Below are 14286 nucleotides of genomic sequence, written 5' to 3' on the forward strand. Positions count from 1 at the left end.
TTGCATCTTGATAATCAGAATAAGAATGGTACTAACAGACCCTTTTGCTAATATCATTCCCAACCATCAGCAGACTCACAAGCCATCTGGATCCCTCCCCCTTTGGCTCTGAGCTGCACCAAGATTTATATTTCAAAGGGAACTTGAGCATGGATAGCTATCTTTAACCAAGGCTGTTAGTCCATATAATTTAGTATTGTCTACACTGACTAGCAATGAGCATTTCCCTACCTGGAAATACCAGGGATCTAATCAAGGAACTTTTCCATGCAAAGCATCTGTTGAACTATAGCCATTCCCTTACACATACTTCATACTGTTGTGTTGATGGACAAAATCTCCACCCCAAAGGGGGGGGGGGAGACTGTAGTACATAATAGCACAATAAATAAGGCCAGTGCCTCCCTTGCCACTGAAGGAACCGGGGTACAAGCAAATTGCCCACAATAGTTTATTTCTGCACTGGACTGCTCCCAGAGTAGCAGCAAATCCATCATGTCTTCATGTCTTCATCACATTCCACACTTAAAGTTTTGGATTCCCTGGGCAGAGGGAAACAAACCAGCGCATTAATACAACGTGAAATAAAAGGTGACAAGTCAAACCTGTAAGGAAGAAAAGTAGCAAATAATTTTAGGAGCTTATGCACTTGTGATTAAAAAAAACTCTAGGCAGAAAAATCAAATACCTATTTTGATTCCTTTCATGCTACTGCTAAGAAGTGCATTCTCTCCATCAAATACTGAATGTGAGACCCTGGAAAAACGCCCTCTACCATTGAGCTTTATTTCCTAATCCTGCAATAACATCACATATTGGCCTTGAAAAGTTACATCACACTTTTTGCACTTTAGCAGGGCTGGGGAATCTATGGCCAACTCAAAGCTGCTGGATTCTAAATCCCATCAGTCCCAGCCAGCATTGGTCAGTGGTCAGGGGTGATGGGAACTCCAGTCAAGCAGAACATATGGAGGGTCACAGGTCCCCCAATTTAGATAATTCACAACTCAGTACTATAGAGATGATCTTATTTGAATTGTAGAGCTTAGAAATATCTCTACTCAAACTGGAATGAGTTTGCATGTTTTAATGTTTATATGGTGAAAGACATTATAAATTGCTGATTGCCATCTTTATCACAGAGAAAAACAACACCTCCCAAAAACGGTCTCTCTGGTGGAAGAAAACTGATTTTCTGCAGCAGCTTGATCCTATGTGTGATTACTTAGAATAAGTACCACTTTAAAATAAATAAATAAATAAACAAACTGACTTAAGTAAGCATTTGTAGGATGGCAGTCTACACTGAACCAAGGGGGCTTGAGGATCGTATAGAAGAATATGCATTGTAGCAGAGAAAGCAATCTGATTCAACATGTGGTCACTCTCAAGAAAGCCCCACTGAATTCCATTTGACTTTCTCCCCAGTTAATGTGCACAATATTGCAGTTTTACCGCCTATTGCAATGCATGTCTATTTGGGATTGTCCTATTCTGCTCAGTGGGGTTTACTTGCAGGTGGGACTTCACAGGGATGCAGCCCAAAGGGTAAACGAAATCAGTGGAAATGTTAAGTGCATGCCTAAGTACACCCCACTGAGACCAAAAGCTTAACTTTGGGCTGGGTAACACCCTCAGAGTGTGAAAATACTACTATTTGTGAACAGGAACCCTGCTGTGTTGGCACAACACCACTGTGCAGATGGGAAGTTCTGCAATAAGACAGATTAAATCACCAATGCCAGTGTTTCATGTGAAAGTGGACTTTGGCAAGCACAGCAGGAGCAGCTTCTCCACAGGACAGGCAGAATGGCAAGAGTATGAAGTCAGAGCAGCACTAATAATAATAATAATAATAATAATAATAATAATAATAATAATAATAATAAATTTCTTATTTATACCCCGCCCATCTGGCTGGGTTTCCCCAGCCACTCTGGGCAGATTCCAACAAAATATTAAAATACAATAGTCCGTCAAACATTAAAAGCTTCCCTAAACAGGGCTGCCTTCAGATGTCTTCTAAAAGTCTGGTAGTTGCTTTTCTCTTTGACATCTGGTGGGAGGGCGTTCCACAGGGCGGGTGCCACTACCGAAAAGGCCCTCTGCCTGGTTCCCTGTAACTTGGTTTCTCACAGCGAGGGAATCGCTAGAAGGCCCTTGGCGCTGGACCTCAGTGTACGGGTAGAACGATGGGGGTGGAGACGCTCCTTCAGGTATACTGGGCCGAGGCCGTTTAGGGCTTTAAAGGTCAGCACCAACACTTTGAATTGTGCTTGGAAACATACTGGGAGCCAATGTAGGTCTTTCAAGACCAGTGTTATGTGGTCTCGGCAGCCGTTCCCAGTCACCAGTCTAGCTGTCACATTCTGGATTAGTTGTAGTTTCCGAGTCACCTTGAAAGGTAGCCCCACATAGAGCGCATTGCAGTAGTCCAAGCGAGAGATAACTAGAACATGCACCACTCTGGCGAGACAGATGGAGGCACAGAAAGTGTTGGTGGACAGGCTGGAGCAGTACCTGGGCTTTCATTGCCAGTCTGCAAAAACAACTTAAGTCTGCATCAGGCTATTGCTCCATCAAGCTCAGCACTGTGTAGAAGCTCTCCATGGTTTTGGACAGAGGGTCTCTCACAGCCCCAGCAAGATGTCAGAGATTGAACCTAGGATGTTCTGCATGCAGACCAGCTGCTCTACCACTAAACTGTGGCCCTTCCCATAATTTGGGCAAGTCACGTATGCAACAAGACAAAGGTAACTTAATGAAACACCAAAAGGATAAGCAAGATATTGGTCCATGAAGCATGCAGAACAGCTACAACATTTGAGATATATATTTACTTCCTACAACAGCCTTCCCTAGTCTGAGGCCCTCCAGATGACACCTCTGGCTTGAGTATCACCTAAGAGCATCAACAGTATTTCAGTTTGTTTAAAGTAGAATTAGCAAAACACAGTTTACTGAGCATCTGATGATATCACACAGTTCAAACAGGAGAATTATGACCCCACCCCCCTTGAAACTTACTTTCACCGTCTTTGGGATTTAATGGACGTTGTTTCACAAAAGCAGAGCTGTAAGTTGTTGTGATCATGGGTTTTTCTGACGGATCGCTCTTCAGCGTGAGAAGGTTTGAGAGCTCTGAATGCCAAAGAAAGAAAGAAAGAAAATCCGAAAACTGCAGGAAAAGCACATAACGTTTCAAGCAATGCAGCGTTGAGAAATGCTGCTATGTTTTATAGCTAGCCCAGCAGAATACATCTAAGGCAACTGTTGTCATGATCTGTGGGACAAACAGTGAGATGCTCTAGCAAAATTACAAATTGGGTGGGTGTAAGCTGGGAGTACTAGAGCAGTGTTTCCCAACCTTTTTTGGGCAAAGGCACACTTGTTTGATGAAAAAAATCTCGAGGCACACCACCATTACAGCCCCGTGACTTCAGCGCGCAGCGTCACGCCGGGAGGGACGCACGAAAGTGTAAGTTTCAATTTTTTTCCCTCCCCCTTGCCGGGGAACCTCCAAGCTTTGGGGGTGGGGGGGGAGGAGGCAGCAAAGCGAGGCAGGAAGGAGAGCGCGGCTTGGCTGGGTGAGCTTTGGCAGGGGCAGGGAATGAGAGCCGCGAGGCGGGCGCTGCGGACGGAGGCGCTGCCCGCCGAGCTCGCAGGCAGCCAGGCAGGCAGACGGCAAGAGCCCCGCGCTGGGCGGCCTCTCCTCGCCGCCGCCGCCCCGCCTCTCGCCGCCCGACTCGCCCGCCTCCCTACAGGCAACATCTCGCGGCACACCAGGCAACATCTCGCGGCATACTAGTGTGCCGCGGAACAGTGGTTGGGAAACACTGTACTAGAGTGTACTTGGGTACAGTACCAGAATAACAGCTGTACTTTCTTGCACGATGTATGCTACATCTTGACCCTCTCTTGTACAAGCAGTCCTTGGATGGAAATTCTCCTTGTCTCAGTTATATGCAGGAATGGATTATACAACTGACTAGGAGAGGCTGGCCCATAAAGGAAAAAGGGGGAGCAAACCACCAATAGCAACCAGTTCCCCCACCCAGTGGCCCCTCTCCCTCTGCCCTTCTCCTGCATTACAACCGTATTCTGCCTGTCTTCCTGCTTTGTCTCTGCATTACTATGTTCTGGCCCCCTCCCACAACTCTCCAGGAAAGAGGGGGAAACACACATTTCCCTATGCCCAAGCTATTTCTCTTGAGAAAATGGAGATCAAGCACTTCAGAAGCATGTTAAGGTCAGATGACTGTTCTCAGGCTTCTAAGAACTCTCATCCCCCCGCACTCCCAAAGGGACCCTGAACTTTGACAACCCTAGAACTGGTGTAGTTAATTCCCTCCCACTGGCTACAATGTGGGTTGGGAAAACCAAAAAGCTTCCAAAACCAAAAAGGGGAGGGAAGCTTCCTTCCTTCTCCTGCTAAGCTACAACAAGTCTTTGTTATGCTGTGTAAGATAGTGTCAATGCTTTTGCAAGCAAAACACAGTTGTTGTTGTTTTTGTTTTCAATGAAGCTGTAAAAGAGATTAAAATGCTGTAGCACTATAGGCAAAAAGGAGAACCGAAACCTCTATTGCAGCTCTTAATAACCACCTGTGACCAGCAAGGCATATCTTTGAGAGTCATGCAGTTGCTCCACCATGAAATCTTACTGCTACCACCAACAACCACCCTGCTCTGCCCAAGAAGCTCCATGAAAAGTATTCCATAGAAGTGACTGTGCATATGCAGCTGTTTCATACATTTAAGTGAGAAAATGAGTCATAACTAGATCCACAGCAACCTCACTCTAACAACAGAACCTGATGAAAAACTGACCTGTATACGCTGATGACGCTATTGATTTTTTATCCAGGTCATCTTGGATTTTCAGAAGAACTCTTTCCTGCTGGAGAGCTTCTAGGTACTTTGAATAAGACCAGGAAACCTACATTTTAAAAAACAACAACACCAAGAAATTAATTGTGGCACAATGGTTTAGTGGACCTTTGTTTTGCTGTGTAAGATAATGTTAATGTTTTTGGACTCAAAACAGGTTTTGTTTTGTTTCTAATGAAGCTCTAATAAGGTTTATCATGCTGTAGCACCACAGGCAAAACAGACAACCAATTTCTCTATTGCAGCTCTCTAATAACCACCTGTGACCAGCAAGGCATATCTTTGAGATTCATGCATATTCCCCAACCACAATTCCAGCCTGTATTGGATCTCTCCTGATTTATTTTACACAATGGGGTAAGTAAGAAAACCACAGCAGGTTGCACTTTGTAGATGCAGTCAGATGGAACACTGACATGGAGCTGTCCCATATGGTGCTGTATGTTCTCCAAATTCCCGCTTTGGAGATAAGGAGCTGAAACTCAAGCAATAGACGGTCCCATATAGATGTATCTCACATGCCTATTGAACCTACAATTCCACCAGGCAGTTCTCTTGAGCAATCCCCAGTGAAATACATGAGAACCAGCGTCGTTCATTTCAGTGGGGCTCACCTACGAGAAGTCCTGTGAGGGCTTGTATATTTTGACTCAGATCTAAGTCCCTCTAAGAGGTGAAAATACAAACCTTCCTTCTGCAGCTATTGTGAATGTGACAAGGAAGAAAATACAAGACGGGGCTCTAGAAAGCGTGCCTAAGCAAAATATGTTGGAAAGGCAAATTCCCTATATACCCTGGGCCCAAACCTGTAATTTTTCATTAAAATATGTCGATTTGGATTTGACATTGAACTATCATTCCCACTTCATTCTCATATTATGTAAACTGCTTAGAAATTTTGATTAAGTGGTATATAAATCTTGTTAAATAAATAACAATAATAACAGAGAAATCAGAAGTCATTTCTACAGCTCTGATTTCTCCGATTGTTAATAGATTAAATTTGATAAGTACCACCATATAAATGATCATTGTACCTTGCTATGGCATATTAATAGCTATTGGAGGATCAGTCCCTTTGCTTATCAGCTGAAAATATTTCAGTATGTGTGGAATATGCTAGGCCACATTTTGGGCTTTCTTAGGAATCTGAAAAAAGTACTCATGGCCCTTACACAGGTCTAGTGATCCTGTGTTTGATCTCTTATTTTCAAAGGACTATTTGTGTCTCCTCCTTCATCAAGCATAAGGACCATATGCAATAGAACAAAGTCCATGTTTTGGTATTACTGTCACTCAAGGGGTACAGCTTGCACTGGGTGTCCCTCCCTTTAGTTTTGCCTCTGGGGAAGTTCTGGATTTTTGTGTTTGTGTTTTTAATTAAGAAGGTGAAAACATTTGGGGTTTATCCATCTGTTTGCACATGTACCCCTTCAAAACAGGAAAATGCCCCTCCTTCTTTTTGCAATTCCCAGCATTTTAAAATATTTAGGGTATCATTGTTAGTGTAAACAGAGCTATAACTAAAGATCCTTGCCCGAAAGAGCTTACAATCTATATTCTGACAAAGTGGAAGACAAAGGTGGAAGGAGGGAAGGAAGGACAGAAACTACCGAGTAGCAAGGGGGAGAAAGAATATTAGCAAGTGCAGTTACGTGTGGGCAAGCTTCATTTCAGTTCCATGTACTGTACAAATTAAATCAGTTGGATCAGAAACTGCTTGCAACCCGCTCTAAACAATGTCACTGATCTGTAATGGACTGTGATAAATGCAATTAGAAATTGAAGAACTAATAGGCATGTCCGCCTCTTTAGCCTTTCTACAAATATCAAGCAATCAATTCAGATATGGGGCCAGTAACAGCAGCAGCTTCAACCTCCCGTTGACACATAAAGGAACAACTTTGCATAGTTTATCACCAATCACCTGTTTGCCATATTCAGTAAAGCTTGGCGTAGATGAAAGCTCACTTTTACTCATTTTACTCTCAAGAACAGAACCCATCTTAACAGACATGGGAGTTCTCTTCCCAGATACCTAGCAATAAAAAGAAAACTTGATTAATCTCAGTTTAAGGCGAGTTAAAGCACTGTACTTTATATGCTTCATGAGATTTTTAAAGCTTTGCTCTACACCCTTTTATACCTTCATATATATTTTTTTCAAATTCCCAAAAGCCAGTTAGAGCAACCTCTCAGTAGTACCACCTGTCTGGACAGCTAGAGGAGATGCAGAAGTGTCTTTGGCTGCTACCCTTCAGTGAGATACCATAACTCTTTCCTTACGAATCAAATGAGACCCGTTTTATGCAACTCTTGAGACACCACCAACAAAATAATCAAGAGCTTGTAAAGGAACTTCAAATTAACATTCACATGATGTGAGCACGGATCAGAGACAACACACAAATGTTCATTAATTTATATTTCGGGTGAGGGTTTTATCATTCCTCCTTCTCAGGTGCTCAGCCTCCACCTTCAGGGTGACTACTATGGGGAAAGATTGGGCTCAGAGACAGCACACTGCCACTGTCTGAACCTATTTCCCATCCCTTCTGCAATCACTTGAGGGTGTTCAGCCTCCTTTCTCCCCTCAACAACCTTTGGAGGAGAGCATTTGATGGTCCTTGTGCCTCGGCCCAGTATACCCGAAGGAGCGTCTCCACACCCATCGTTCTACCCGTACACTGAGGTCCAGCGCCGAGGGCCTTCTGGCGGTTCCCTCACTGCGAGAAGCAAAGCTACAGGGAACCAGGCAGAGGGCCTTCTCAGTAGTGGCGCCCGCCCTGTGGAACACCCTCCCATCAGATGTCAAGGAAATCAACAACTATCTGACTTTTAGCAGACATCTGAAGGCTTCAGGGAAGCTTTTAATGTGTGACATTTTAATGTATTTTTAATCTTTGTTGGAATCTGCCCAGAGTGGTTGGAGAAACCCAGCCAGATGGGCGGGGTACAAAAAATCATCATTATTATTATTATTATTAAGGCTGAAGGAAGCTACCAAAGTTAACCCCCCACCCTAATCCTGTTTCCTGGTCAGAATTAGCATCTGCATGTTGCCTCCTGCTGCCCAGGGGTATTCCAAGAAGGGTACATGCACCATCCATGGCTGCAGCTTGAATAATCTCTACTGCTGGTGGATTTCCTATTCTAATCTGCCTTCCCATCCAGTATGGGTATGGTGTTTATCGGCTACTGCTAAAGACCCTGCCTGGATGCCTCCCCTACCTCCCCTTCCGCTGGGACTCCCAGCATTCCAGATGTGGCAGAGCTACTTTGCTACTACATGTATATTTAGATGAGTGGGCCCGTGTTCATATGGAAGCAACTCTCTGAAATGATGGGACACCTTTTCTCTGGAGATGCTTGAAAGCCCAGGGTTTTCTGGCATCACTAGAAGCTGCTTTCATTTAGACTAAGCTTTAGCTTGCAATGTTACATTTCAGCAACATTTCAATGTATGCTTTATATTAAAATATTGTACCTGCTTCAAGTTCCAAGGAGGGCTGAAAACAAACGTAATGAATGAATTAGATTAGCATTTATGGGAGGGGGAGGGAGAGAAACAGAGCGGAAGAAACACTATTTTAAAAAAAATCTGGACAGTGATGTCCTTCCATTGACTTCAGCAGTCAGATTCATATCAAAATTGTTTTTACTGTCCCGCCTGTCTAAAGTTGGTGATGTTCTTTTGTTTCTTAGCTTTTCTCACCACGCCATCTGTTTCTCTTGTTTTTCTCAGCTTCTTTTCTCTTCGCTTCTCCAGAAGAGGCAAAATCTTCTCATCAGCCAAATTACTTCGGAACTCACAAAATTGTGGCCAAAATTTAAACAGAAGAGCAAAAATAGTCATCTGCGGCAGGAAAAAGAAGAGAGAACTTTTATTTGTTTTAACAGCATATAGAAGAAGTACGTAGAAGGTGGATCAAAATCTACTAGAAGATCTCCAACTGATCTGAAGCAGATTGACCGGGGTTCTGACTTCCAACTGTTCAGTAACAGCAAATGCAAAACAGCTTTCCCCACCTAAGTTGGGCTGCTGAAATAGAGAAAGCTAAGGAGGATCTCTTCCTGATGAACTGTGCTAAATGTTTCATCAAGCATTATCCCACCTTTGCAGTATGTTTCCCCATCAATTTCCTTCTCACAAAAATATCAATTTGGGAGTGGATTTCTTGAGCAAAATCTCCAAATCATCTTTAAACTTGAATTTGCTAGTACATAATAAGAATCCCACCTAAAAATAGGAACAGCCTGGAAGTGTGAAAGGACTTGGAGTTCAGATCAGCTCCAGTTCCTAGCCTTACAATGTGCTCAGAGACACCTTGTTCCTAAATTCTAGCTGTCTCTCTTTTACGCTTGGCTCTGGTTAGTAGATCTTGGGAGTTCTAGTAAAAACCAAAGTAGCTCCAACAAGCCTGCTGTCTGCTCATCCCTCGTATAGAGAGAAACTGATGGTGCTGCAGACAACTGGGATATTTGCCATAAAAACAAAGCACATCTCTTTCCTAATGCCCAGCACAAACCACCACCTCCCTCCATATTGTTGCCCAGTATTTTGCTTCAGACCTGCACATACTTCTAATCAGTATGTGTTTATTGCCGATGAGAAACCTACCTAAAACCACAGTTAATAAGCATTTCATTAAAAGAATGTCCTAAATAATTGCTTGCATTAATAAAAGCACAGAATGGCAGGTTTTGGTTTTTTAAAAAAGTTCGTGTGTGTGTGTGTGTGTGTGTGTGAAAGAGAGAGAGAGAGAGAGAGAGAGAGAGAGAGAGAGGGAATGAATGAATCGCAATGGTTGCTTTTAACCCAACTATTTTCCAGAATATTCTATTTACAAAGGGAAGGGAGCTTTTTAAACAACAACAACAACAACACATTGCTCTTTAAGAGAAATGGATTTCATCACTGATTAAGTTCTGAAAGAACAGAGCTGACAGGAAATGTTTCAAGCGATATAATCTTTTTGAAATCTATGTTTTAAACTGGGGGGGGGCACACAAAATTGAATGCAAAGACCAATACTGTATTCAAAGGCTGGTCTCAATTAAAGCATTAACGCATGAACCTATGTTGCGTGGATACTACCATTATATAGTTTAGCCAATAGGCGGCACTGGACTTAGTTATATCGGGGTGAAGTTGGAAGTCACTGTCCATCTAGCTCCCTGACAGGTGTGCCTTTTAAGCTTCTATGACAAATGACAGTTCCCAGGATTCTTTGGGAGAAGCTATGTCATTGTTAGCATTGTAAGCAGCCATTGTTATGAAGTTTTGTGGCCTACTCCAACAGCTCTCTCCAAGGCCTCTTTCCAGAACACAGGGAAAATCTCTTCACATGCAGATTGCCTCTAATGATGTTAATGGCATATAATCCACTAGAATATTGTTGGTTCTCACAATAAACACATTGAGTCCCATTTTAAAGAGGGAGATCTGAGGCAAAGCGTGAGGGAACACATTGTGCCTGGTGCTGTCCATGAATTCTTGGCTGAGGTGACATCTGAATCCAGGTCTCTTGGACTCAAGGCCGCCCACTATCCATATCAGCCTGGTGAAAGTATCCACCATCTCTGGGTTTAGCTGTATTTTCCATTCATACATTGGAGCCCTTTATCTACCCCACAATCTGTTCCTACTCTTGCGATCAGGGATGTTTTATGGATTCATATTAATATTTGTTTAAAAGGTAAGGGATGTTGGTAGGGAAGAGCTGTTGGTGGTATTTTGTGGAAGTGAAGAATTAGCTAAATGGCCTTTCAAAACAGAAGCATAAAAGGTAGTAACTGCTGGTGGTCAACAGTACTAGTTTTTACAGATGACCCTATTTGGTCAGTACAGCAGAATAGGCATACTTCTTTTATTAAAAAAAAATAGCAGGGAGGAGGGGAAGAGCCTACAACCGCATCCAGTAACATCAGTCATCTAAAGAAAAAGAGCAGTGCATCTGATCAAGTTAAGCTGCCCTTGTGCATTGCTGACATTTGCAAAATCCCTAGCACAGATCCAAAAATCCTTAGGCATCTGCACTCACACAGTGGGATACACTGATTTTTCATATTGGCAGCAGCTTTTATGAACTACATTGGAGGTCGAGAGAGAGAGAGTCCCCTGACTTTCTGGAGTAGTTTTACAAGGATCACAAGAAGCTGCAATGGAAAGGAGGCTTCAGCAGTGCCGGAACATGGGCAGAGTTTTCTGTGCATGGCTAGAAGGTCAGTCTATGAGTGACTACTTCAATATGAATCTTTCATATTTGTAACTTAATACAGTCATACCTCGGGTTGAAGTAGCTTCAAGTTAAGTATTTTCGGGTTGCACTCCGCGGCAACCCGGAAGTAATGAAGCATGTTACTTCCGGGTTTCGCCGCTCGTGCAGACGCTCAAAATGATGTCACGCGCATGCGCAGAAGCGGCGAAACGCAACCAGTGCACGCGCAGTCGCGTGTTACATTTACTTCAGGATGAGAACGGGGCTCCAGAAAGGATCCCGTTCGTATCCAGAGGTACCAGTGTACACTAAATTCTGATCCTGCCCATGAGTAAAGGTATTGCCTATGGCTCCTTAAATCCAGTTTCTAACACTTAAAATCTGATGAGACTTAGAGGTAGGTTCTGGTTTTCTGGGCTGAGATTTGTGCCGGTAAATAACTGTGGTGGACGAAAAGCTGTTTCTATAAAATTTACCGGCACAAATCTCAGCCCAGAAAACCAGAACCTACCTCTAAGTCTCTATTTCAACACCTCCTAACTAAACCCAGGGTTTTCATCATTCTTATTATACCTGTGCCTCTCTAAACACGTAAGGGCCTAGCTCTTTCCTGTGCTCCATGATCTTCTGGGCCTGCTCCTCAGGTATGTCAATCTGAAGAGCTGGTGGAATGGCAGAATTTATGAAGCAGTTGATGATGGTCGTGATCTTATTCTGGATGATAGCACTGTCACAGTGGGAATGGCACAAGTCCTGGAAGGGAAAAGTACAATAGGCAGGGTAAAGACTCTCTGTAATGTAAATATTTTATTTCAGGTAAAGACTCTCAGAGCAACAAACAAAAATGAAAAATAACACAATACAATAAATACATTAACACAACATAAAGCAGCAGCAACAACAACAACAACAACAAGAAGAGAAACAGCTTAAAGCAATATAGAAGCCAATTTCTTAAAAAGCTGGGGCAAATAAGGCTCTAGGTAAAGGTAAAGGGACCCCTGACCATTAGGTCCAGTTGTGACCGACTCTGGGTTGCAGCGCTCATCTCGCTTTATTGGCCGAGGGAGCCGGTGTACAGCTTCCGGGTCATGTGGCCAGCATGACTAAGCCGCTTCTGGCGAACCAGAGCAGCGCACGGAAATGCCGTTTACCTTCCCGCCGGAGCAATACCTATTTATCTACTTGCACTTTGACGTGCTTTCGAACTGCTAGGTTGGCAGGAGCTGGGATTGAGCAACGGGAGCTTACCCCATTGCAGCAATTAAAACGCTGACCTTCTGATCGGCAAGTCCTAGGCTCTGTGGTTTAACCCACAGCGCCACCTGCATCCCTAAATAAGGCTCTACTTGTTAAAAACACATTGGACTCAGTGCCAGATAAGCTGCCTTTGGAAGAGTATTCCATCATTGGCACAACACAACTGGAAGACAATCTCCCTGGTCACTGCTGCCTCATTTCAGCATGCAGAAGGACCTGAAGGAGGGTCTCAAATAAATATTTCAATAACGGGGCAGGTTGGAGGAGATTGAGGTGGTATTCCTTAAGGTAACCTAATAAAACCCACCCTTTAAAGAGGAAGATCTTATTCCTTACCCTTTTATTACCGCTCCTGTAATAGTTGTAAAAAGGATTTCTATTCTCTGAAGACCTTTTTAAGGTTTGTTCAAATACATAGCTTAGCTATATCATGTCACGTATGCATTAGCATTGTTCCAGACATCCACTTAATCACCAAAGTGGCAAAGTAAGGTAGCTTGTAGGCAGGTTAATAGCCACAGCCACAAGAATTTTCTACCACCTCAGTTCCATGATTATCCAGCTGTTTGGATACACATCTGCCCTGGTCCAGTGCCTCTACAGCAGTGTTTCCCAACCTTGGGCCTCCAGCTGTTTTTGAACTACAATTCCCATCATCCCTGACCACTGGTCTTGCTAGCTAGGGATGATGGGAGTTGTAGTCCAAAAACAGCTGGAGGCCCAAGGTTGGGAAACACTGCTCTACAGCACATGCAGGGGGTCTTCACTATACAGATCAACCTACGTACAACTTTCAGGTCAATGTTGGAAAAATACTCCATCTATTCAGTTCCACTGCATGTACAGAGCATTTCCCAACATTGAGAGAGATGTGGCAATCCTATATACTAAAGCACATGGCTTCCCCCAAAGAACTGTGAGAACTGTAGTTTGCCCACCACAGAGCGAGAATTCCCAGCACCCTTTGCACACTACTTTTTAGGGGAAGCCATGCACATTAAGTGTATTGTGTAGTTGTATTAAACACCCAAAAGTGAGGTCTATGGCAGCTGGATAGCTCAGTTGGTTAGAGTGTGGTATTGGCATCGCCAAGGTTGCAGATTTGATTCTCGTAAGAGACAGCTGCATATTCCTACATTTATGGGGGCTGGACTAGATGATCCTCAGGGTCCCGTCCAACTCTATGATTCTATGAGATTTCTTTGAGATATCTATGAGATAAGCAGGCTTGGTGGTGCCCCAAGGGTTGAGGAAATGCATGCATGCATGCATGCACACACACACACACACACACACACAATATTATATCATATAGATAGATAGATGATAGATAGATAGATAGATAGATAGATAGATAGATAGATAGATAGATAGATAGAACACAAAGCAGGGGAAACTCAAAATAGTCCAACAATGGCTGACTCTTTTCTGGTTTTGAGCATGCTCAAAATGATGAGTGTCTGTTGGGCGGTGAGACAGGGGTTGGGGCATAGAATGGAGTATCATGGAAAGAGGCCTGCCAGGTTGGCTGAAACTCTGAACAGAAGCACTCCACACACTGCAATATTCTGTTGGGCCCACTTGCCTACTTGAATGCTTAGACAAGCCTTCTGTATATATACGTCTGGCTACCAGAAAGATGGATTCTGAAAACAGAACTATTTTTCAAGTCTTATAGTTGCATGATGAGCCTCCAAATGGATTTCAAACATGCCTCATCTCTATGGCTGTGTACAAAGTATACCTTTACAGCACACCGGAAGCACATTCTCATTTTCCTCAGATCATTCCAGGCTCTACAGTTTAACCCTCACCAATGCACAATTCCAAAGCTGCCCTTAACAAACTATTGTGTGGGCACAGACTTATGTTGAATATTTGTGGTCATCCAGACAAGGGCTCCTTGTTCCCTACAA

General features: G+C 43.4%; 1 protein-coding gene across 1 annotated transcript in view; it reads right to left on the reverse strand.

Moving 5' to 3' along the window:
• Nucleotides 1-437: 437 nt before the first annotated feature.
• RGS22 (regulator of G protein signaling 22) overlaps nucleotides 438-14286 on the reverse strand; it is a 75566-nt gene continuing 61717 nt past the window's right edge. The window contains exons 23-28 of the mRNA XM_081204351.1: nucleotides 11684-11863; nucleotides 8605-8745; nucleotides 6817-6927; nucleotides 4830-4938; nucleotides 3028-3141; nucleotides 438-542 (exon numbers count right to left, since the gene is read on the reverse strand). Of these exons, the coding sequence (XP_081060477.1) occupies nucleotides 526-542; nucleotides 3028-3141; nucleotides 4830-4938; nucleotides 6817-6927; nucleotides 8605-8745; nucleotides 11684-11863 (672 nt within the window). The 3' untranslated portion in view covers nucleotides 438-525. The remainder of the gene's footprint in view (nucleotides 543-3027; nucleotides 3142-4829; nucleotides 4939-6816; nucleotides 6928-8604; nucleotides 8746-11683; nucleotides 11864-14286) is intronic.

The sequence above is a fragment of the Podarcis bocagei genome (assembly GCF_964188305.1).
Source record: "Podarcis bocagei genome assembly, chromosome: 8".
Lineage (NCBI taxonomy): Eukaryota > Metazoa > Chordata > Lepidosauria > Squamata > Lacertidae > Podarcis > Podarcis bocagei.